This window comes from Rhinoderma darwinii, chromosome 5, assembly GCF_050947455.1.
Source record: "Rhinoderma darwinii isolate aRhiDar2 chromosome 5, aRhiDar2.hap1, whole genome shotgun sequence".
NCBI classification, from domain to species: Eukaryota; Metazoa; Chordata; class Amphibia; order Anura; family Rhinodermatidae; genus Rhinoderma; species Rhinoderma darwinii.
In genome coordinates, this window is record NC_134691.1 from 283,115,138 (window position 1) to 283,142,343 (window position 27,206).

At 39.9% G+C, this 27,206-nt stretch overlaps 1 protein-coding gene across 4 annotated transcripts in view; it reads right to left on the bottom strand.

The window, feature by feature from the left end:
- The window catches only part of KCNH8 (potassium voltage-gated channel subfamily H member 8), a 362,579-nt gene that overhangs the window by 196,244 nt on the left and 139,129 nt on the right, over window positions 1-27,206 (bottom strand). For all 4 annotated transcript variants that reach the window (XM_075827220.1, XM_075827218.1, XM_075827219.1 and 1 more), the window contains exons 2-3: window positions 24,232-24,465; window positions 5,300-5,431 (exon numbers count right to left, since the gene is read on the bottom strand). In XM_075827220.1, the coding sequence (XP_075683335.1) occupies window positions 5,300-5,431; window positions 24,232-24,465 (366 nt within the window). The remainder of the gene's footprint in view (window positions 1-5,299; window positions 5,432-24,231; window positions 24,466-27,206) is intronic.

Here is a 27,206-nt window from a genome sequence, read left to right on the forward strand (position 1 = left end):
TAATTACCTTACCTTTATTTTTATATACTTTTTGAAAGAAGATCAAATTTATTGATAACATTTTTGTCCTTACTTTTTTACATTACTTTCTTACAATACTTTTACATTTTATGTATTAACCTAATCATCTTGTATATTACCTTATGTGAGCTGTATATTAACTCTTAAAAATGTCTCTGTTACATTACAAATTATATATAGTTTACATAGTTTGTTAGTCAAAATTAATTTTATCCGACCAATCAAACAATGAATCATTACAAATGATTCAAAAGCAGAAAGAACAAAGATAATACAGTGAATTGAACAGAATACTTTTAAATTAAATGAACTTGAATTTGTTTGAAAAAGTAAATTATGAAAATTAGTGAATCTAAATGCATATTATTTTCTCATGTAAGTGACCTTTTAAATCAAAGCAATAATTTTAAGTGGAGTATATGTTCTAGAAATAAAATATTCTTACTTCTTTCAACAATTGTCCTTTCCACTTAAAAGCTCACACAGAACATCTCACTAGGATAAAAATGATATAAATGGATTTACAATTTTAGACTAGTTTAGCACAATACTTAATGGAGCGGAAACAATTTTTAGATAGCACCACTGGGTGTTTAAAAAAATACATTGGATGAGAAAAAGCAGAGTTTCCATCTTTACTTCCGTTCAAACCCTTGTTAGAACCAAATTATGCTGAGTGACCTTATGCCGACAATTTAATCAAAGAAAAAAATACTGATGTCTTCCTGAGGAGCTAAAAATACTGTAAAATAATGGTTTATAGCAGATTTTAGTTATGGAATGAAAGTTTTTTTTTGCTTTGGCTTTGTGAGTAGCCTCTTTTTGATAGCGTCTCATCCAGAGGCATAACCATAGTAGGTGCAGTGGTTACAGACGCACCCAGGTCCTGAAGTCAGAGTGGGGCCAAAAGGTCCCTCTGCCCTATATGAGAAGACCAGTACACATAATAGTTGGGGGGGGGAGTGTTACAGATTTTGCGTTGGGGTCCAGGAGCTTTATGTTAAGCCTTTGGTGTCGTCCTACACAAAAAAATACTAAACCCCAAAAATAGAAGGTTATATGTTCCCTATAAATGAATAGCACACACGGCTATTTAATTTTGAAAAAACACTGTCGCCAAAATTTTAAAAAAGTTAATAAAAAACAGAACAAATATTTATTGCATCTACCACTTTGTTATTGCTTATCTCTATTTTTGGGCCACTTTTAATAAATAGTTTTTATTGATAAATTTAGTATAAAAAATGTTTTCAGTATCAATCTTGTTCTTTGTTTACTTCAGATTACAGTTACGTCAGAGAAGAAATGTAACATGGGTTATTTTACTGTGGTCAAGTACATACTTTAAATCCATATAATCACTAAATTTTAATTATATAAACATTTGTAATACAGATATCTGTAAAAACATGCACAGTTTCTAATACATATTTAAAAAAACATAAATCAAAAAGTTATTTAACTAAATGTAATGTCGGGGTAGGGAGACAGACAGGTGAGCCCTAATCTACCCGCCACTCAGTCCCTGCCTACTTGCACGGCCCATCCTAGGCGACGGCGTACAACAGGGCGACGGTCCCTACGCTCAATAAGTGCACGACAGACAAACATACAAGGGTACACAGAAGCTAAGGGAAATGGGGCAGTTGCCCATGGCAACACCGTGAGCAACAAGAGTAGTGAACGAGCCGAGTCAAACCAGGAGTGTACGAGGTACCAAACGCAGAGCAGGAGCGTAGTCAGTAAAGCCAGGGTCGATATGAAGCAAGGTCAACAATCATAGCAGGAGCAGCAGAGCCAGGAAACAGGAAAGAATCACAGGCAAAGACAAGCAGCAAATGAAGGTATAAATAGACCGAGGGCGGGAGCTAGAACCATCTGGCCAGGCTGTGATAGGTTCTCCCACACCTCAGCCTACCAGCCTGAGTCGTAGCAGATCGAGTCACTCTATCAGACCTAGGAGCAGATGCAGGCTGATTAACCACGGGCGTTCGACACAGAAGCTGTGTCTGGCAGATCCTTTACACTAAAGGTGCTAATGAACATAATGATTATTGTTCATGAAAAAACTAAAAAAGGCACACAATTCTCTATGTGTATGTTAGTAAAACAATCAATTCTGGCCAATGGAAATTTGTTCCATTTTACATTTTCTATTGGTCAATATTAATTAAGAGGGATTTCCCACTACAGACATCTATGGCATATCAATTGCATATGCCATAAGTGACTGATAAGCAAAAATTCCAAGACTAGAAGCCCTCTCCGACCCAGGAATGTGGCACAGAGTTGGCTAGGCACGGGCAGATACTCTCGATTAAAATGAAAGAGAGATAAGGAAACAGCTGATTGTGGTACTTTGTTGTTTCTATATCTCCTGTTTCTTATAATACAGTCACCACACATGCATGGTCACGTGGACATTGATATGCCACAAATATGGGGTGAGGCAATCCATTTAAATGCTACAATCCAAGCATTTAATCAATATTTGTAAAGGTTGGAACACTTTTCCTTAAGGAAAAACTTTCTTTTTGTTGTAGAAATCTTTTAAAGTTTACCCTTTAAATGATCAGCATCTTGAGAGTGAAAAAATATCTCAATTCTGGTCATACATTTTCCTATGGCCAGCTTTGCTGATATGATGCCAGTTGGAAATATAAACTGTTTGTACCACATCTGGGAAAAAAATAATGTTACTACATATGATACATGTGATACATGATCAAACACATAAATGTGAAATGTGAAAACAGCAATTTGACCCAGAGAGTATTTATACAGCCAGGCAATAAGAATCCTTATGTAAATAGAGCAATAGAGGTGATAATTAAAAGGAGAAAGGTTCCATTTCATATCATAATTGAGGTCATGAAGCTACATTGCAAGGTAACATACTACGGGCACATTCATCTCAGTTATTCTTAAGGGACAAAGTCATCAAAAGACATACTGCAAAAAAAAAGTAGTGTTGATGCTTTCTTACTATGTCCTAGCCTAGGCAGGGGTGTAGTACTAACAATCCACTCTGCCTTTGTCAAGGAACTTAGATACATTAATATGGCAGTGAAATTAATCTTTATCCCAGGACAAATTCACACAGGGCAGTAAATCCACAGCAAAATCTGCATGGGTATCCACAGATTTAAGCCGTGAATAGTGAATTCTTCAGATTTGAAAATTTGCAGCATGCCCTCAAATCCATGCATAATCTACATGGAAAATTAACTACAAATGAACATGCCTAACAGGCAAACCAGAAGCCACAATCCATGATCTATACAATTGGAATCAAGATAAAGAAGTAGTTTAATTTGACCACATACAAATTTAATTGTGTGTCATGCATTATTTAAGATGAATGGTCAAATAATATGGTAAAGCTAACATGAGTGATATGCATTGGTAACATATTCATTTAATTGGCAATTTACTGTTGCAAATTAACCGTGGCCAGCAATACTCATACTATATATGAAGATGACAGATCAATTTGATCTGTATTATCAAAACCAATTTCCAAAATCATCATATGATTTGCTGTCCTATCTGACTAGCATATTCAGGAATAATTCTGAAGTGTTTTTCTATATGAAGTTGGTTCACTTTAAGGGTATGTTCACACACAGAACGAAAAATGGCTTTTCAAGGGAAACAGCATCTGATTTTCTGCAGTTTTTTAAGCATCAACCACTTTTTTACGTGTCTTTTTTGTGGGCGTTTTTGGAGCGTTTTTTGTATTCATACAATAAAAATCGTCTCCAAAAACAGCTGTGACATGCACTTCTTCTTACAGGGCATTTTTTTATGCACAGTTTTTTTCAAACGGCAGCGTAAAAAAACGCCCCGTCGGAAAGAAGCGCCGTTTTCCCATTGAAATCAATGGGCAGATGTTTGAAGGCGTTCAGTTTACGTATTCATAGCCGTTTTTCGGAGCGTTTACAGCTCAAAAAACGTCTGAAAATGAGCCGTGTGAACATACCCTAAAGGCTATGAAAACCTTTCAATGTTTTTTTTTTTTTTAATTTAAATTAAAGGGAACCTGTCACCAGCATTTCACCTATTAAACCAGCATTACCTGGTGGTAGTGGGGGGAAAATCATTTCTATATAACCTACAATTGTTGTCTTAGTGGGCTCTGTAGCTTTAGTATTCAATTTTTTAGTGTTTCCACACTGTATGCTAATGAGCATAAAAGAGTCATATCTTCGTTTGAAAAGAGTCAAATCTTCGTTTGAAAAGAGTCATATCTTCATTTCTCAAGTCTTTGCGAATTAACCCCACCTTCTTACTTTTGATTGACAGCTCCTCGCCTTCCTCCAGCACACAAAATCCCACGCTTGTGCATTGATGTGCTCTTCTGGTGTGTGCGTACAACGGGACACCGGATTATTACGATAAAAGGCGCAAAATGTTCGTAGACGATTATTTACAGTCGGAGGAGGAGTTTAGGAGAGGGGATAACGGTAATGAACTTTTGATAGCAGCGGCCAGTGAGGGATAAGTAAAGTTCAATAGGTGAAATGCTGGTGACAGGTTCCCTTTAATGTTTTTCGGATTTTAACCCCTTCCCGCCACAGCCATTTCTAAGATTTTAACTTACATTTTTTCTTCCCCACCTTCCAAAAGCCATAACTTTTTTCTTCTCCTGTCGATATAGCCCTATGAGTGCTTGATTTTTGCAGAACAAGTTGTAGTTTTGCGTAGCACCATTTATTATACCATATAATGTACATGGCAATAGGAAAAAAATATTTGTGGGGTAGAAAATGGAAAAAAACCAGCGATTCCTCCATTGTTTATTGTGCTCCGGCGCGATCCCGCTCGTTGCAGTGAAGTGTCGGCTGGAACATACAGCTGACACATGCGTTGTTTAGAGCGAGCTCAGCCCGTGAGCCCACTCCATACTTCCCCTACCCGTCTATGACGTAAGCATATGTCATACATCTGGATGGGGTTAGGAACTTTTTGAATTGACCTTTATTCAATCAGTTCAGCTGACCCGACGGCTCGCTGAGAGTGGGTTCTGTGTGTCTCTTTCACACATGATCCACCTAATATCGATCGCATCTAAGTTGATCAACTTCGATGTTCATCAACTGAGGAACCGCAAGCCATATCGAAAAAAGTAAAAACATTTTTTTAAAAAGTTAGTTCAAAACATGCTTAAAATCACAAAATACATTCAAAGGTGTACATTGCCTTTAACGATTAATAATTTTATCTTTTGTATTTATAATGTGACTCCCGTGATGTATAAAATGAATTATACACAAACCTTCTCTTTTATCTTCTTGTACAATCTTTACTTTTGTGTCTGTAATATCCTTAAAAGAAGACAAAAATAGGACCACGTCTCCTTTCTCATTCTTTATAGGAACAATATCCAGTAGGCACCAGAACGATGTACCTAAAGGTTGTAAAAAAGAAAAAAGATCATTTAATGGAGGCAAAGGGCTAAAGCTAAAAAGTACAAATCTAGATCTGCAACTAATGTCATTTTAACCAAATCTTATTGGAAAGGTCAATAGTCAAGAAACCACATCTGTTCAGTAAATGTAAATCTCATCGGATAGAGCTTAGCAGCGCTCCTATTACTGGAAATAAAGCATTGATTTAAATGCAAAATTATTAAAAATGCCTTAATAAAGCTTCTTATTATTTGGAAATGACACTTTTACTTTGAGCCTCTTATTGATCATAACTGTCTTATTCCAAGTGAACATTTTTCGGATTTGGATGTGACATGTACAGCTTGCTATTTACAGTGCATGTCTGACTCTAAATTAATTAGAAAGTTGTCTCCCTCTCATCATCCTGCTGCACAAGACCTAATGTCCGCTATATCCATGTAACTAATTCAGAAAGCTGAAACAAATTTCCCTGCTACTTTAAATAGAACTGCTCTGATATCCTTTTCAGATGCTTAAAACCGCAGCATTATTTACAAAATGTTGATAACAACTTCAACACTGCAGGGCACTAGGACAAATGCAGATTGGATATATTGCATTAAATGCATTACTATTATATTTTTAGTATGATGGATTAATCAATAAAAGTGCAATAATAAAAATACCATAACATTTAGCCTCTTTACAAGAATCGTAGTACATTTGTTTCTAGCTTAATAGACATTTTCAAATGTCCTTCCAGGCCGGGTTTCCATGTAGCGTAAACGCTGCGGAATTTCTGCAACAGAATTCCGTGCGGAAATTCCTGCAGCATTTACAGTAGCAGCAAAGTGAATGAGATTTTTCGAATCTCATGCCTACACTGTGCAAAACAAATTCTGCGAAAACGTTCATAAATTGACCTGCGGTGCGGAATTTAAATCCGCAGCATGTCACTTTATGCCTCGTTTTCGTTGATTTTGTGTTGAGGCTTTTGCGGCAGAATCACAGAGACTCCGCCGAAAAGATCGCAACGTTTCATCCCATGTGACCGCCGCAGCCAATCACAGGCTGCAGCGGTCACATGGGCTGTAGCGACAGCCAGGGAGGCCGGAACGGACGGCAAAGGAGGGATGCGTCACCATGACAACGGCCTAGGTAAGTATGGACGTTTGCTGTGGAGTAAATACCGGCCGAAAAACCGCACAATGTGATGCGTTTTTTTCTGACAGAATGTGCTGCGGGATCCAGGTCATTTTTACGCAGCATATTCGACCCGTGGGAACCTGGCCTTAAGGCATATGGACATCATAGATTTTCCCTCTGTGACCAGTGCGGAGAGACACTAACAGCAGAAAATTGACATAGAAAGGTTAATAAATATGTGTGTAAATTCGTAAGAAAAAACACTATGAAAAAAGCATCACATGGCTAGCCTATTAACAACAACATTTTAACTACTGTATTACACACTGAAAATTCCTAAACTGCATCCTTAAAGGTGTTGTCCAGGTTCTGGGCTGTTTTTTTATACTGATGACCTATCCACAGCATAGGTCATCAGTATATGATCGGTTGGGGTCCGACACCTCCGGGCGCTGGAAGCTATGCAGGGTCAGTGCCGGATGCAGAAGGCTCCATACATGGTATAGCGGCCATGCTGGGTTACTGCAGCTCTGTTCCTATTCACTTGAATAGGAGCAGAGCTGCAGTACTGCAACATAGCCGCTATACAGAACCTTCTCTTTCCTGCACCGACCACCGAATAGTTTCCAGTGCCTAGAGGCAGCGGAAACAGCTGATCAGTGCGGGGTCCAGGTGTTCAACCCCCACCGATCATATACTGATGACCTATGCTGTGAATAGGTCATTAGTATAAAAAACAGCCCCGAAACTGGACAAGCCCTTTAAGGCCCAAGATACCCCTGTTAAGTTGGTTGCTATACAGCTACGCCTATTATACTAGAGTAATTTGAAAATCTCTATAGTATGGGGTTATTGTTACATTGATCCACTTTTTACCTTAAACAATTTACAAATTTCTACTGCATTTTAAACAGAGCTTTGGGGATTTTTTCAGTTTGAGGACATTAGTTTTGCCTATTTTGAGGCCAAAGCCGGTATGGAGTGTGCATGAAGCCAAAACATGACAGAACATTTGGGGCTAGTCAAATAATATGACTTAAATTTAAATCTAAGGTATTAGACATATAATAACTTTAGCTTCAGTCCCAATTTACATTGTAAATACTATCTTTCCATTTCCTATGCCATGGCATATAGGCGCAATGTTATGTTAAGAAATTAATAAAGCAATTCCAACAGTTATAGGGGTTATCCTGGTTTTTAAAATTGACGGCCTATCCTTAGAATAGGCCATCAGTATTAGATCGGTGGGGGTCAAACACTCGTCCACCCACCGATCGGCTGTTTGAAGGGACCGCAGCACTCCTACAAGCACTGTAGCCTCTTAATTGTTTACATCGCTTTCATGTCTGTTCATACTTGCACACACCATTACTTTTGTAGCGTCTGTGTATTTGTAGCGTTGTCCAATTCAACTGTCCCATGTAACTGTCAAATGAAAACGTCACATATTTGCAGTAAAACTGAAGGCCAACACGGTTTTCGGCCCCATCACGGCTGCACCTCAATTCCTGCTCTGGCTGCTTTGTGTGAATTCACCCTTAGACTGTCATCACATTAAGTACAGTTGATCCGCTCTCGTTTATGCCTTTTTCATGAAAAGGGAACAGACCCCAGTACGAAGAAGCGCAGAATTTTTTTTTCTGAGTTGCAACATTTGCTATTTGTTGCGGGTTTAACCTCCCTATTGAATTCTATGGGAAAAACCTGCAAAAACAAAGCAGCGATTACGCAAATACAATTGACATGCTGCCGATTAAATAACCGCACTGCAGGTCAATTACTGAGCGGTTTTTTTCCGCTCATTATTTACGCAGCGCGTGGATGAGATTTGTTCAAACCTCATCCACTTTGCTGCTGCTGTATTATGCTGCGGATTATACGGAACGAAAATGTGGAAAATCCACAGTATTTACGCTACATGTGAAGTTACCCTCAATGTTCTCCTGTTACTGTGCACATATACTTTTGATGTCTCAGTGAAGCTAACTGGACTGCCATATTGCGTTGTGCCATGTTCTAACATGTTTTCATTCAAAGTTATTGCAGCTTTAGGATATGTTGTGATAAGTATTTACAAGCGGGCACACGGGGCTGGCGATGTCTCTGGTCATGTATGTGGACCCAGTAGCATGGCGTAGCATGAGCTCCATGTATGGGTGGAGTCTAACTATAAAGGAGGAGCTTCATGGTCAGTGTGTTTAGATAGGAGAGTGTACACAGAGAGCCTGAGGGGCGAGTGAAGTAACACATGAGACTGACATTATGGCAAAAAACTGCAGTAGGTCTGTGAATAGAATTATGTTGTTTCAGCATTAGTTGCTGAAAAGACAGAAACCTGAGTGTCCTGCTGAGTGATTTCTTACTGCTTCGGGCGTTTCAACCATAACGGGACTGCTGTGTAAATTAGGTCTTTGGGGTAGGGGGCTCCGTGACCGGAAGAGGCCCTGTATGTGTATCCTGCAAGTGGTCGCGGACCACTTCCAGCATACTCCTGTACCGAGGGCTGGTGAATTTCACCCCTGCCTGGAATTGTGACTTAGAACCAGAGACTGTAACCACCAAGCTAAGTGCCCTACGGAGACTGTAACTGCCAAGCTAAGTGCCCTACAGAGGCTGTAACTGCCAAGTCAAGTGACAACTTTGTAACCACTACACTAAGTACCACTGTTGTAACCATTACATTTTGTGCCCCAACTGGATAAAAAAAATCTTGATTCATTGAACTGTACTGTGTGTGCATCCATTACTGTGCCACCCTGAAGTAGGATCTCATGTCAGGGTTAAGGGCCATATTAGAAATGTGTAATACCTCTCAAGGTCCCCTGCCTATCAGCAGAACGAAGAGTCCGCAGTTTGAATGAAACTAAGCTGCAGTACCAGTCACATCTGCACATACGGATGAGCCGCTGGTCCTTGTTCCTGGATAAACATAGAAGGGGCCGTGGCACTACAATGTCCCTTCATTCTGCTGAGCTGTGGGGGTCCAGGGCTTAGACCCCCACTGATCACACATTCATAGTAAGGATATTCCATAAATGTATATTCCTGGAAAGCTCCTTCAATATAGTGTTAGATTGGCCTTACTTAGACATAATCAAGGCAGGTTAACAGCCTCTGTAGGAAAACAGGTATGTTTCAATTCGCTGACTACATGCATTGACCTTGAAAATGGCGAGGAATAGAAAAACAAAGTATAGTAGAAAGTTGCATAACATTTTAATATACAGGGTGGGCCATTTATATGGATACACCTAAATAAAACGGGAATGGTTGGTGATATTAACTTTCTGTTTGTGGCACATTAGTATATGGGAGGGGGGAAACTTTTCAAGCTGGGTGTTGACCATGGTGGCCATTTTGAAGTCGGCCATTTTGTATCCAACTTTAGTTTTTTCAATGGGAAGAGGGTCATGTGACACATCAAACTTATCGAGAATTTCACAAGAAAAACAATGGTGTGCTTGGTTTTAACGTTACCTTATTCTTTCATGAGTTATTTACAAGTTTCTGACCACTTATAAAATGTGTTCAAAGTGCTGCCCATTGTGTTGGATTGTCAATGCAACCCTCTTCTCCCACTCTTCACACACTGATAGCAACACCGCAGAAGAAATGCTAGCACAGGCTTCCAGTATCCGTAGTTTCAGTTGCTGCACATCTTGTATCTTCACAGCATAGACAATTGCCTTCAGATGACCCCAAAGATAAAAGTCTAAGGGGGTCAGATCGGGAGGCATTTCTTCTGCGGTGTTGCTATCCGTGTGTGAAGAGTGGGAGAAGAGGGTTGCATTGACAATCCAACACAATGGGCAGCACTTTGAACACATTTTATAAGTGGTCATAAACTTGTAAATAACTCATGAAAGAATAAAGTAACGTTAAAACCAAGCACACCATTGTTTTTCTTGTGAAATTCTCGATGAGTTTGATGTGTCACATGACCCTCTTCCCATTGAAAAAACTAAAGTTGGATACAAAATGGCTGACTTCAAAATGGCCACCATGGTCAACACCCAGCTTGAAAAGTTTCCCCCCTCCCATATACTAATGTGCCACAAACAGGAAGTTAATATCACCAACCATTCCCATTTTATTTAGGTGTATCCATATAAATGGCCCACCCTGTACAATGATTAAGGTTTATTTACACAAAACAAAATTGCTATTTTTTTGAAGTTTTATATATTTTTTAATAGTACACTTCATTTTATCTAGAATACATTGAAGGCGACAGTGTTTATTGAATAAGCAATCATTGTCACTGAGTAACGAATTTATGTTCCATTGATTTTGCTTGATTAATGTATCATCATAATATGTGCATAACATTTTATAAAAAAAAGTTTTACTTTTTAAGTTAGAGAAGCTTTCGGCTGTGTGTCCTATAGAGGCTAATATGATTCTTTCTACAATGCCGCGATACAAACATCTTTGTTGATAAAATACGCTACATCTTTAGAAAATGGCTATCATCAATCTTTTTCATTACTATTTCTTTCTGAACCAGGACAAAACAGTGACTGCTTGTTGAAGTGGGATGTTCGAAGTTATTATACCATGCAGACAAGAATAATAGCAGTAATCCAATTGCAAACTATATAGATAAGGTGTTAGATTTATTATACTGATAAACAAGTCACAGAGGACTATTCCGACAAAGCCGGTTGCTTTAGCCGAAACATGTTTTCACCAGTGTATAGTGTATCATTTAGGTATTCTATAGGGAGATTTGTTCTATTTATAATTTTGATTTTACGGTGGGAAATAAGTACATTGCATGGTCAAAAGTATGTGGATATCTCTTCTAATTAGTGTGGTCGGCCGTTTCAGTCACTTCTATTGCTAACAAGCACATACTGTATCAAGCAGCAGACACAAGTCTCAGTGGCTTTCAATGTAGCAGGTCACATAGGAGGTCATCTTTTCAAGTCTGTTTGTCAAATTTCTGCTCTACCAGAACTGTAAGTGACATTACGTTGTGGAAACTTTAGCTAAGACATAAAGCAGTAGACCATACAAGCCACAGAACATGCCCGCCAATTGCTGAAGTTCATATTGAGTTAAAAGTTTAGTAAAAACATTCACTGAAAAACATAAAACTGCCATTAGAAACACTTTTAGCAGAAGAATTGTTTCCATGTCTGAGCAATCTCGGGGGTTATTCCAGGTGAGTAATGTTTATTTTGTTATTTTATCATAGTCCCTGCCTTTAGCCAATCTTCAAAACCCCTCTGATCCCACACTGTATAATAACAATGTAGAGAAATGTGTGCTTCCATCTTTGTGGTAACAATTTAGGGAAGGCCTTTTCAGTTTTGTCTTAGAAGTCATAACAGAAGATACACCAAAAAGTTATCCTGTATCTAAAAAGATTCAATCCTGATAAGTTCGTTTTGTGGCAAAAATTACATAGTCCTGGATACATGGACATTTCCAGTCACAAGATATTCTTTGGAGAAGGGGTTACAAGCTTAAAACATACCCAACTTTTCAGGTGACTTTTCAGAATTGGCTGTCATGTATATGCAGAATAACACTATTTCTGGTCACTACATAATTTGGGGTTTTTAAAGAGGCTCTGTCACCAGATTTTGCAACCCCTATCTGCTATTGCAGCAGATAGGCGCTGCAATGTAGATTACAGTAACGGTTTTATTTAAAAAAAACGAGCATTTTTGGCCAAGTTATGACCATTTTCGTATTTATGCAAATGAGGCTTGCAAAAGTACAACTGGGCGTGTTGAAAAGTAAAAGTACAACTGGGCGTGTATTGTGTGCGTACATCGGTGCGTGTTTACTACTTTTACTAGCTGGGCGTTCTGAAGAGAAGTATCATCCACTTCTCTTCAGAACGCCCAGCCTCTGGCAGTGCAGACACACAGCGTGTTCTCGAGAGATCACGCTGTGTCGTCACTCACAGGTCCTGCATCGTGTCAGACGAGCGAGGACACATCGGCACCAGAGGCTACAGATGATTCTGCAGCAGCATCGGCGTTTGCAGGTAAGTCGATGTAGCTACTTACCTGCAAATGCTGATGCTGCTGCAGAATCAACTGTAGCCTCTGGTGCCGACACGATGCAGGACCTGTGAGTGACGTCACAGATCTGCACTGCCAGAAGCTGGGCGTTCTGAAGAGAAGTGGATGATACTTCTCGTCAGAAAGCCCAGCTAGTAAAAGTAGTAAACACGCCCCGATGTGCGCACATAATACACGCCCAGTTGTACTTTTACTTTTCAACACGCCCAGTTGTACTTTTGCAAGCCTCATTTGCATAAATACGAAAATGGTCATAACTTGGCCAAAAATGCTCGTTTTAAAAAAAATAAAAACGTTACTGTAATCTACATCGCAGCGCCTATCTGCTGCAATAGTAGATAGGGGTTGCAAAATCTGGTGACAGAGCCTCTTTAAGCAGTGTTCCTCCCTGCAGTCTCTCTAATTCTAAGTTTTCCCTGCTCTCGTGTATTCTATACACTGAACACATAAGGAAGAGGCGAATCCCCTGCTCTCCTATCTCTATCATATATATATATATATGATAGCAGCGTGGAGGATATTATACAACAGTATGTTCACACAGGGCATAAAAGCACGCAGCGTATCCGCCCTAGACGATGCAGGGAATTCCAGACGAAAAACCACACCAAATTGTGGTGCAATTTTTTGGCCGACATGTCCGCTGCGAAAAAAGAACTGCATATTAAATAAAAATGTTTCATACTTACCGGTAACCATGGTGACGCATCCCTCTGATATCTTGAAGCCCAGCCTTCTGGGATGACGTCTCATCCCATGTGACCTCTGCAGTTTGTTGCATGGGATGAAACGAGATACGTTTTTTTGCGGCTGAACAGCAGCTTTTCCACCGCAAAAATGGAAACATCTGCTTTTTATTGCGGGTTTTACCTCTCCATAGAATTCAATGAGGAAAACCCGCAACAAAAAAGCAGCAATTACACAAACACAATTGACATAATGTGAATTAAAAAACGGCACCACAGGTAAATTTATGAGCGTTTTTTTTCCACTTATCATTTATGCAGCGTGTGGATGAGATTTGTTCAAATATCATCCACTCTGCTGCTACTTTATAATGCTGTGGATTTTCTGCAACTAAATAAGTGAACTTACCATAACACTTGCCAGAAGCTGCAGCACATCTGTATGTGTCTTTCTCACTCTGCTCCCCCTCCCTACAGACTTATATGGGCAGCATGTCTGTGTGCCTCTCTCTCTCTCTCTGCTCCCTACTGCTGCTCCCCCTCCCCTTATTGCAGTCCATCTCCTTTGCTCTAGAAAACTGATTTTACTTGACAACAGGGGGTGGACAGCAGATTGTAGAAATGGAGACACCTAGTGGCAGTAACTTCATGCAAAATTTGCATATACAAAACAGATACATTATAACAGTAGGTAAACTACAAAGTTGATATATATCAGGTATACTCTTAGATTATCATAAATTGTTTGAAAGTTAGTGTCCAATTGAGATGGCAGGGATTATGCTTATAACAACTGTTGTTAAGGTGATGTCTACTTAAAATTACTTATGATGAGGTCTTTTAGAGGTGTATTCCGGTTTCAATGTTTCTACTAGTGAATAGAAATCTGTACTGGTCTTGTGATGGAATCACTGTTGCAGGGCTGGTTACAGCTACAGTATAGGCCCTTTTACGTGAGCCAAATATCGGGCAAACGAGCGTTTGTATAACTCTTTTTCTCGATCATTGCCCTGTGTAAACAGGGCAACGATCAGCCAATGAAAGAGAAAATGCTCGTTCGTCAGCTGATTGTATCGTTTATGCAGCCGAAAATATTATTGTTGTCTGCAGCACATCTCCCTGTGTACACAGGGAGACGTGCTACCAACATGGTAAAAATGTATAGGGACGAGCGATCATAGTAACGAGAGCTCGTCCGCATACATAGCTCCTTGTGTCTCGTTGATCGGCGCTCATTTACACGTCTCAAGTCAGGCTGTGTAAGAGGACCCTATGTGTATCAGAGTTTTCTCTTCCATCTGTGTGTCCATCACATGACCAGGACATGGAGTAAATAATGAAGGTTCCTAGTAAATGACAGCAAGCAGAGATTTTGAAAATTGTGAGGAATCGATACAGAAAGTATATTTAAAAATGGCATAACCTTTCATTAAATAAACAATAATCTTTATTTACAAATCGGATTATAGGCCATCCAAAATTTATGCTGGGATTACAATGATCTCCATTTGGTTATGTTCACAGTGGTCTGGGCCGGATGGAGAAAAAAATGGAAAGTGAACTAATCAGAGAAAATATCACCTGTGAGTCACTGGGTAGAAATGTGCTGCAATCAAAAATATGGTCTGCAGTGCTCCTGTGTATAACTGGCATCTACGACTATATGATCACTATGTGGTTATGGTGTGGTAGTATTATTCAATAATAGTATGGGGGTATTATTTAGTCACATGTGGTTATGGTGTGGCGGTATTATTCAGTAACAGTATGGGGTATTATTCAGTCACTATGTAGTTATAGTGTGGCTATATTATTCAGGAACAGTATGGGAGTATTCAGTCACTATCAGGTTATGGTGTGGCGGTATTATTCAGTAACAGTATGGGAGTATTATTCAGTCACTATGTGGTTATGGTGTGGCGGTATTATTCAGTAACAGTATGGGAGTATTATTCAGTCACTATGTGGTTATGGTGTGGCGGTATTATTCAGTAACAGTATGGGGGTATTATTCAGTCCCTAGGTGGTTATGCTGTGACAGTATTATTCAGTAACAGTATTGGCGGTATTACTCAGTCAATATGTGGTTATGGTGTGGAGGTGTTATTCAGTAACATTGTGGGGGTATTATTCAGTCACTATGTGGTTATGGTGCGGCGGTATTATTTGGACCTTATATTGTGTTAATATTTGTAATATTGGTCTTATAAGAGTGAGTTGTATAGAGTAACAGTATGTAGGTAATATTTAATCTGGTATAGTGGTATGATATAATAACTGTATATGTATATAGATAATTTTTTGGTGTGAGAGGGCGGACATATGCTTTGAGGCTTGCAACACTCCTAGAAATCAGCGATGCACACCGCCTTCTGAATTGACTGCATTATTGATACAATCAGCATTTGGGGGCCCTACTTTTAACTTTGCCCAGGGACGCACTTTGTCTAAAACCAGCCCCGCCTGAGAGTCAAGAGCGGAGGTGGATATTGACTGACTTACAGTCATTGTCTGTCTGAGGCTCCCTGACCTAAGTGGCAAATCATGCTCCAAAAAACACACCCATGTTTTACCCATGTTCAGTGAATTTACATTTTTTTATGTTTTTTTGTCGCGATTTAAGCAAAATCAACATGTGTAAATACACCCTGAACCTGACCAGTATTTTTGGGTGGAATTGGTGGCAACTTTATCTAGTCTGTTCAGCTAGAAGGAACCCAAAGGGTGGATGGGCTCATTCTGGCCACAGGGGGTTATAAAACAAATATTCTGGTTCTCTCACCCCCTGCTCACACTCTCCATGGGTCTCTCACATATTACACAGACACTGCATCATACCAGTCTGCCAAAAACAGAGATTCTCTGCATGTCTGAGCTGCTCTGTGATAAAAGTTGATGATGCGGTATCTGTGTATCTGGGTAGAATACAGAAACAGATTGCGGAGCAAGTGGAAGGTTTTCTGCAGCCTTAAACGGTCCGAGATTAAATGACTTTGTGTTAATGTTTGTAATTTATAAATGTAAATACATTTGTAATATACTTAGATTTTCCAAAGTGGCCTCGTTTCCAGATCCTGCCGAGGGGAACTTGACGGGTGATGTCACTGTCTGCACTGACTCTGGCCGCTGTGTTGATCTTCTATTATTTGCCGAGTATACGACACTTCACTTGTGACGTGCTGTGTATGGGCTGTTCTGTTGTAACGCGCATGAGTGGCCCCTGCTGTTATCTCGAGAACAGCAGGGACCGCGAGAACCCTATTAACCACTAACTAATAACCCCTTCTCACTGCCCTAGATCACATGAGATTCTACAATTAACCACTTTATTGCCTTAGACCAACAGGGATGCTACTTATTGCTGCAGCAGAAATTAAGACGTGCCGGTGAAGGGGAACCACATCTATCTCTCTATCTCTCTATCGCTCTATCTATCTATCTATCTATCTATCTATCTATCTATCTATCTATCTATCTATCTATCTATCTATCTATCTATCTATCTATCTATCTATCTATCTATCTATCTATCTATCTATCTATCTATCTATCTATCTATCTATCTCTCTATCTCTCTATCTCTCTCTCTCTATCTATCAATCTATCTATCTATCTATCTATCTATCTATCTATCTATCTATCTATCTATCTATCTATCTATCTATCTATCTATCTATCTATCTATCTATCTATCTATCTATCTATCTATCTATCCATCTTTTTTTATATTTTATTTGGACAATCAAAGACAAGCTCATGTTTTTAAACTAAATTTTATGGATGTAATAATTTACAATAATATCAGAGAAGAAACAAGCCTTTGGAACTGAATAACACCAGACGACATCATTGCCACATATTGCAACGAATGTGCTTATTCATCATTTTACTAAATTGCAATACATGCTGAGACAATATGTTCTTTCTTACTTTGAAAAGAGCGCAATGGATCCCTGTGGGAGAAACTCCTGCCTGCCTGAGATGTCAATTAGAGAATTCAGGCCACATTTGGTATTCCACATGTTCATTTGTAATAAATCTTTTTTGAAAGTGACATTCCTGACATATGGCCAGTGGCAATTTTCTCAAAACCAGCTTCTGTCTCAGCACAATAAGTCAAGTGTATCATATAGTAGACTGCAGGTCTTATACACTTGTATAGGTTGTAAAATATTTGTGATAAAGTCAAGCATTCTTCAAAAATGTCTCTATTTGCGTTATACTATTTTCTGCAAGCTATTGATTCCTTTTTGTGACACACACAAGCATGGCGACCAAAGGCAGATATCATTGAAAAAGATCTGCAGTGCTGAATTTTTTATTTTGTTGTTAGGTAGTTCTTGGCAATACCTGAAAAGGCCTTCTTGGTATCTATTATCTTATTGAATAAAACATCTTGTAAACACTACAGTACATGTAGCTGAATAACGCTCAAAAGTTTATTGTCCAGACAGATTGGCAACAGAGGATAATGCAAATAGTGAAATTCATTTTTTTAAGGGGAATGTGTGGCAGGCAAAAAATTAGCATGTGCTATCATCTTTATCTTGCGGTGATTTAATTCTGAAAGTTAATAATTTACTTTTCAATCTGTTGCCAGCATGTAGCACCTTGTTATTATGGTAAGGTATTAACAGATAAGGTAATTAAGAGAACAATGTAAGCCTAAACTAGTCATAGACTTAACCCATTATGGGCGCATGACAGCCAGGCACTCAGTAAAGACGATAAAGACTTTTGTTTATGCCATTTTTGCTTTTTCGATCTGGGTATACACAGTGCTCAATGAGCACCTTGTATACAACAGAGGCAGTGGCAGTGATCATGCTGCTGTCTGACTTGACCTTGCACAGCCCAGATTGTGACAACCAGGGGCGTAACTAGGAAAGACTGGGCCCCATAGCAAACTTTTTACTAGGCCCCTATCTGGGTACCACACACAGCCCACCGTTGTAGATAGTGCCGACCTATAGATTGTGTTATACAGCCCCCTGTAGATTCTGCTGTACAGCCCCATGTAGATTCTGCCATACAGCCCCCCTGTAGATTGTGCCATACAGCCCACCTGTAGATAGGGCTATACAGCCCCCCAGTTTAGACAGTGTCACACCCCCTTGTAGATAGTGCCAACCTTCCCCCATATAGATAGCGCCCCCCTTGTAGAAAGTGCCATGCAGCCACACATGTAGATAGTGCCACCCCTCCCCCGTATAGATAGTGCCCCTTGTAGACAGTGCCATGCAGCCCTACTTGTAGATAGTGCCCCTCATCTCCCCCTTGAAGATAGTGGCATACAGCCCCCTGTAGATAGTGCCCCCCATCTCCCCCTTGTAGATAGTGTCATACAGCCGCCCTCTTGTAGATAGTGCCATACAGCCCCCCTGTACATAGTGCCCCCCACCTCCCCCTTGTAGATAGTGTCATACAGGCCCCCTGTAGATAGTGCCATACAGCTCTCCCCATATAGTGCCATACAGCCCCCCTGTTTAGTTCTATACAGCCGCCTCTGTAGATAGTGCCATACAGCACTCCCCCCCTGTATAGTGCCATACAGCCCCCATGTATAGTGCCATAAAGCCCCCTTGTACAATGCGCCTCTCCCATCTCCACCCTGTATATAGTGCCATACAGTATCCATTTAGATAGCGCCATACAGCCCCCATGTAGATAGCACCATACAGCTCACCCCATGTAGATTACGCCCCCACCAAGCAAACAAAAAAATGTTATACTCACCTAGGCCTCTATCCCGCAAAGAACTGAGCTGCTCCAAAGCATCAACACTGACAGGATCCTTGCATAGGCCGGCGTGATCCAGTGATCTGAATGTGGCCTGTAGCCTACTAAATGCCAGAGCAGGGAGATACCTCCCTGCTCTGCCATAGTGTTCAATAGTATACTATTGAATGTGGCGTCGCTACCATTGTAGCAGCCATGGCGGCTGCTAGTGGCGCCACCAGGCATGAGGGGGCCTGTGCCGGCAGGCGGCACGGGACACCTCATTCCGCGAACCCCGCAGCAGCCGCTATGGCTGCTACAGCAGTAGTTACGCCATTAGGGACAATAACAATCACCATTGTCACCTTATCAGGTTTTCCCCTGTAATTGGAATTGGTATTGCAGCTACAGTTAAATAACTTGCATTTAAAATGTAAATAAATAAATCAGGTCCTCTAAAAGTCTCTTTCTTACCTTCTGGGTGAATGTTGTATAAAAAAGTGAAATTAAGAAGAAGACAATAATAAAATAATAATAATACAAAAAAAAAAGATAACTACCCCCCCAACCTTGCCTGAAGTCCTCACCCTGACGCAATTCACCTAACAAGGCCATGTTATATATTAAAATAAATAGTAGGCTAAATCAGACACAAATATAAGTTCCATGTAAGTGTTCCTCTATGTGATGTGAATATATACATATATATATATATATACAGTGAAGGAAATAAGTATTTGATCCCTTGCTGAAGTTTGCCCACTGTCAAAGACATGAACAGTCTAGAATTTTTAGGCTAGGTTACTTTTACCAGTGAGAGATAGATTATATAAAAAAAAAATAAAAAAATCACATAGTCAAAATTATATATATTTATTTGCATTGTGCACAGAGAAATAAGTATTTGATCCCTTTGGCAAACAAGACTTAATACTTGGTGGCAAAACCCTTGTTGGCAAGCACAGCAGTCAGACATTTTTTGTAGTTGATGATGAGGTTTGCACACATGTTAGATGGAATTTTGGCCCACTCCTCTTTGCTGATCATCTGTAAATCATTAAGATTTCGAGGCTGTCGCTTGGCAACTCGGATCTTCAGCTCCCTCCATAAGTTTTCGATGGGATTAAGGTCTGGAGACTGTCTAGGCCACTCCATGACCTTAATGTGCTTCTTTTTGAGCCACTCCTTTGTTGCCTTGGCTGTATGTTTCGGGTCATTGTCGTGCTGGAAGATCCAGACACGAGCCATTTTTAATGTCCTGGTGGAGGGAAGGAGGTTGTCACTCAGGATTTGACGGTACATGGCTCCATCCATTCTCCCATTGATGCGGTGAAGTAGTCCTGTGCCCTTAGCAGAGAAACACCCCCAAAACATAATGTTTCCACCTCCATGCTTGCAAGTGGGGATGGTGTTCTTTGGGTCATAGGCAGCATTTCTCTTCCTCCAAACACGGCGAGTTGAGTTAATGCCAAAGAGCTAAATTTTAGTCTCATCTGACCACAGCACCTTCTCCCAATCACTCTCAGAATCATCCAGATGTTCATTTGCAAACTTCAGACGGGCCTGTACATGTGCCTTCTTGAGCAGGGGGACCTTACGGGCACTGCAGGATTTTAATCCAATACGGCGTAATGTGTTACCAATGGTTTTCTTGGTGACTGTGCTCCCAGCTGCCTTGAGATCATTAACAAGTTCTCCCCGTGTAGTTTTCAGCTGAGCTCTCACCTTCCTCAGGATCAAGGATACCCCACGAGGTGAGATTTTGCATGGAGCCCCAGATCAATGTCGATTGACAGTCATTTTGTATGTCTTCCATTTTCTTACTATTGCACCAACAGTTGTCTCCTTCTCACCCAGTGTCTTACTTATGGTTTTGTAGCCCATTCCAGCCTTGTGCAGGTCTATGATCTTGTCCCTGACATCCTTAGAAAGCTCTTTGGTCTTGCCCATGTTGTAGAGGTTAGAGTCAGACTGATTAATTGAGTCTGTGGACAGGAGTCTTTTATACAGGTGACCATTTAAGACAGCTGTCTTTAATGCAGGCACCAAGTTGATTTGGAGCGTGTAACTGGTCTGGAGGAGGCTGAACTCTTAATGGTTGGTAGAGGATCAAATACTTATTTCTCTTTGCACAATGCAAATAAATATATATAATTTTCACTATGTGATTTTCTTTTTTTTTTTTTTATATATATATATAATCTATCTCTCACTGGTAAAATTAACCTAGCCTAAAAATTCTAGACTGTTCATGTCTTTGACAGTGGGCAAACTTACAAAATCAGCAAGGGATCAAATACTTATTTCCTTCACTGTATGTTCACACTAAAAGCCAATAATTATAAAGAATAAATAAAAATGTTATACATGTAAAAATACTTTAAAAAAAATCAAACCCTACCTGTAATTAAAAAAGACAAAAGAAACACTTTAATACCATAATAAATTAAAAAGTTATAATCCTTTTACCGCTCAAATGGAAAATTGTAAAAAATGTCTGGTCATCAAAGTGGTTGTTCGCTTTGGACAATTACTTGTTAGAAGGGTCCCCTGACAATAAGAAGATCACAAAGTGCCCCCCATCTGGGACCCCTACGGATCAGGTGTAATCTGTGCGGAAACCTGGTAGTACGTGTTTAATTTTCATACAGTGCCATAAAAGAGGAAATTAAAGGGGTTATCCGGGGAACAAATATTGCAAAAATTGCATTGCATTAATATTTTTATGTAAAAAGAATCACTTACTAAAGTACTGTCATTTAAAATTCGGTAGTAAATGATGCCGGTCAAATCCGGGGAATTGTTCCCGGAAGTCCTGTAGACTTCTAATATTGATGATGCGCCAACACGGCCCCACGTGACTGAGGGCTTGCATCCTGTGCTGTTTGTGTAGGCGTGTTATCAATGGTATGACCTCAAGGGTCTGTCACATTGCCTATTGCTGGAGTCCTCCGAGCAGAGCATCAGCTAGCGCTTTCCTCGGGACTCCAGCACTGCTCCCGACATTTGGTCAGTGACTTCAGGGGTTTCCTATGGCTGGAGTTCCCGTGCAGAGCATCAGGTGATGCTCTGCTCGGGAACTCCAGTGATAGGAACAATAGGAAACCCCTGAAGTCACTGTCCATATATGGACAGTGACATGGGCAGCAGTAGTAGAGTCCCCAAGAAGAGCATCAGTTGATGCTCTGCCTGGGGACTCCCGTACTGCTGCCGTCATCACTGTCCATATATGGACAGTGACAGTGATGTTGGCAGCGGTGCTGGAGTCCCCAGGCAGATCATCATCTGATGCTCTGCTCGGGACTCCAGCGATAGGAAACCCCTGGAGTCACTGTCCATATATGGACAGTGACGTCAGGACCAGTAGTGGAGTCCCCGAGAAGAGCATCAGCAGATTCTCTGCCTGGGACTCCAGTACTGCTGCCGACGTCACTGTCCATATATGGACAATTACAGTGACGATGGCAGCAGTGCTGGAGTCCCCAAGCAGAGCATCATCTGATGCTCTGCTCGAGGACTCCAGCATTAGGAAACCCCTGAAGTCACTGTCCATATATGGACAGTGACTTCGGCAGCAGTGCTGTGGAGTCCCCGGGCAGAGCATCAGCTGATGCTCTGCTCGGGAACTCCAGCTATAGAAAACAGCTGAAGTCACTAACCAAATGTTGGGAGCAGTGCTGGAGTCCTGAGCAAAGTGCTAGCTGATCTCTGCTCGGGGACTCCAGCAATAGGCAATGTGACAGCCCCTTGCGGTCATTCCATTGATAACACGTTGACATGAACAGCACATGAAGCAAGCCCTCAGTCACGTGGGGCCGTGTTGGCGCGTCATCAGTATTGTAATAGCGACAGAACTTCTGGGAACAATTCACTGGGTTTGAAGGGCACCATTTAGTTCCGAATTGAAAAGTAAAGTACATTAGTAAGTGACTTCTTTTTACATACAAATATTAATGCAATGCAATTTTTGGTCCCCGGATAAACCCTTGTGCCCATTCATATCAATGGGTTGTCTGTGTAATGCAGGACAGGACATGTCATTATCTATATTAAATAATAAGCCTAAAAACTTGCAATTTTTACTCTGGCCACTGAATCTCACAATAGACTGACACTTCCTTTTCTGTAGAGATCACTTCTCAGAAGTCATCTCATTATCATTACAGGTAGGATTACTATGACAGATAACACCTATATATAGATATATAGGACCCTCTCCCATAAAAGTCAGTGGGTCCCCTCCTGTTCACAGGTTCTTATGGTCCATGTGGCTGCTGTAAAGCATATCTCTGAAAGCTGTTAAAAACAGCTCAGGTCAGATGGCTGCCCCACAATCATGTACAGAATATAGAATTTGAAAAAATCTACAACAAAAAACAAAAACAGACTAGAAAAAAAGAATATGCAGAATAGAAGGCTGAACCGGATGGACATACATATTTTTTGGGCGTTAAAAACTATGATACTACTATAATACCATATTTCACTATCTGTTTTTAGCTAGTAAAAAAATAAAAATATATAGGTGATACATTCTCTTCAAGTAGAAAAATATGTGTGGTATTAAGAGGTTAACGTTTTTCTCCTGTACAGGGAAATCCTAATAATGACATTTTCGAATATAATAAATAAAATGGCTTCAGTCCGTGACTACAATTTAAAGGGGTTGTCTCACAAAGAAAACTCAGTTTTAATTGCGTCCAGTTTCTCTAACCCCCGTCATCAGAGGAAATGCAGCATTACATGGTGCCCATTCAAATGTCTGCCAGAACTGACAACGCTCTTCCAGCACTCTTCCATTTACACCCTCTTTTTGCTAAACGGCAGACAGTATGCATGAGGCCTTAGTCATGAGAAGGGAAGTCAATGGCTAATCATGAAATATACCTGTCTTGCATAAAGCAGTCAGTGAAATGTCACACATATAAGTATTTATGAATCGTTTCATATCTTTATGTATCCAATGATTATAAAAACATTGCCCTATAAATGTTACGAGCTTGATTTTAAAGAAATAAATATTTATAGCTAGGTTGATTGTTAAAACATATAAATCACTGCTGACCTTTAAGGTAGTTGTGTTATTTTGGTTACTTAAGCTAAATTATGATTAGAAACGTGAAAAGAGTAAAGACATTCAGTCCTTGAGTAAAATGACTTATCACCCTCACACACAGCCAAAACATTTAACCGTAAATACAAACAAGAAGAAAAAAAATCACTTACCATTCTTCTTGTAAAACATGATTTCCCCCTTGAATTCACTCTTTTCCTCTAGTGACATTTCAATTTCAAGTGTTGTCTGTTCATTTGTTTCAGCACCATATAAAAATTTACAGCTGCAACTCTTCTGCATGACCTCAGTTCGTGCAAATCCAGCAAGTTCACAAAAGCCATCTGAACAGTAAACTATAGGGAATCCTTTGGCCACCTGAGCATTTGCAAGAATGAAGTTGCTGTCTGTAAAAAAATGCAAAAAAAAAAAAATAGGTTTAATAAATATGAGAAGTCAAAATTTGACTAAACATTTTTTTTGTATTAGCAATATTATCCCTTTCATTGCGGTGTTTGATTTACTTGGAAAGTAATATAAATCCTCACGCATACTACACTACTATGCAGAAAAGCAGAGCCCTGGTGCCTTGGGGGGCCCAAAGGCCTCTTTGCCACAAAAAAAATATACCAGTTTAATAAATAGCACATGGTGTAAGGGGGATTCTTTTACAGATTTTGCATCAGGAGCCAGAAGTTTAAAGTTATGCATTTGATAAGATGTTATGGATCTTTATTGTACGGATCGGTATTGTACGGATCATGCCTAATTCAGTTATTTTCTTCAGGGTGCTATCCGTTTTTTTAACTGATAGCACCTTGACACATTCATTTCAACAGAGTCATGCACACTTCCGTTGTTTTAACAGAACCATGTGGCAGTTCCGACAAAAATAGATCAGGTTCTACTCCTGTCCGTTTTTGACAGAACAGTCTCGGCCTTTCTATTCATTTGGTCTGTTGAAACAGACTGCACATGAAACCCATCCATGTGCGGTCCGTGTTTCACGGATCCGTCATTAGCGGCCCAATAGAGACACCATAAAGTGACATATGGAGCAACACCATATAAGTAAAGAGGAGTGAGACAGCATTTTGTCAATTCCTACCTCCTAGTAAAATTGAAAAATCAACTGTCAAAATTGAAATAATACAAAAGACTTTTGCTTCCTTTTATCTTATTGGTTTCTCTAGAGCATTAAAGATAACGCTGAGCATCATTTAGATCACGCAAAACGTATTTATTTGAATTGGAATATTTTTGAAAAAAAATTCTCCTGTGTCTAGATATTGTTATAATATCTCCTGGTGTTCTTTTCATTCCCTCTCCGAACATCCACCTAATTTGTCCAGTGCTGGTGGACACACATGCCCAGTAAGACTAAGTCCCACCACACGTACACAAGTGGCGGAGTAATTCCTGCTATTGTGCCAAACCAACCAATAAGAATTGGAGCACTAAAAGCGGACGCTCTGAGAAGGGAATAAAACTAACACCAGGGGCACAATTAGAAGTATAGAACAGCACATCCTAGACACAGGAGCATTTTTTACATTTATTCCAACTAATACAATTATTGTTTTGTGTGATCTGATCGAGAGATATTTATGGTAATATTTCATTGTCGGACAACCCCTTTAAAGAGGGTTTCTCACAGTTTCAACTCTATTAAATTTTACTTAGGTGGGGTCTAGAATTGTCTAGCAAACATGGGTGCTGAACAACTTGGTTGACGCTCTTGCCTTCCTACAGCCCAGCGAGTCTACTTGTTGTCAGATGTAGGCATGGTAGATCCAGAAAACAACATCCCACATGTAAGATTTTTCAACCTCTGTGATTCGGACATGTTGGGAATGTGATACTGGGCTTTAAAAATGAAGAAAACAAAATCTATCAATGGCTATATTTTATTTTATCAAAACATTTTATTTGCTTTCTACTTAAGATCAAAAGAGGAAAACTGTAAGGTGTTGAATCAAAGTCATGGAGGTTGTTTCAAGAGCTTTAATGTGCCATATTCTTGCTATGCTATTTAATTTCTAGCAATTTTTTTCAGTAAGACTGGGCAAATGGGTGATTCCTAAAAATTTACATATTTTTCAGTTATCCCTTGATTGTCTAAATCCCAGTTCCTCAACTTCAGTTGTAAAGGAGCACCCCGAGGTTATGTTTTAAAGATTTTTTTCTAGAGTGAACACCTGTGGCACTGATCTAGTGACACTGATTTAGACATCTGTGCCATACTAAGGAAATCTTCAAAAGAACACACATTGATAATAAAGTTAAAAAATGGTCACAACAATTTTTTCACTAAAAATGTAACAAGGGAAAATGTAACAATCATTTTTGTTGTCAATATAAATAAGTCCAAAATTCTGTGCTGATTAGTTTCATAATATATATCTGTCCAACAGTTGGAGCTCTATTATATGATACAGCGTTCCAAATCCTCTGTAAATAAATACAGCTTAGGAGCCTGCCGCAAACATTTTTACATTGAACCTAATATTAAAACAATATGGCATAAACTCCTTAACTCCCTCTAGTGGTGTCTGCAGGAACTGAAGAGTTCATCGTTTAACTCTGGTGGGAATTCATTAAGACTGGTGTTCTATACGGTAATCTTAATATTGCCTACTGGTCTAGCTTCTGGGCGGTTCTGGTTTTACTTTGAGCCTATCTCTCTTCTCTGTCTTTCTCCCTATTAGAGGTAAGGGTGGAGTATTTATACCTGGCTTCCTCCACTTGTTCTTTGCTTGTGATTTACCTGTCTTCAGGTGTTTTGATCAAGCTTCTGACAATACCCTATACCTCTGACTTCTGGACTTATTGGAAACTGACCTCAGCTTGTCTCTGGATGACCCCTTGTTTACTGATTTGGAATATCTGCTCCCGGCTGGTTTTGACCTCTGCTATACCTGATATCCACTTGCTTTCTGATTTGGATTTTCTGTTTACCCTCTGGCTGTCTAGTTATCCTCTTCAAGTTTGCCTGCATTGCACCTCTTATCCAACACTGAACGCTGCTAAAACAGCCTGGGTTCTATGCAGCAAAAACCATCCTGCCTTGCGGTCGGCTTTGGCGAAAACCATAGAGTAGCCTTAGACTCTGTTGATCAGAGTTGTGATGGATTTGAGGTTGCAAATT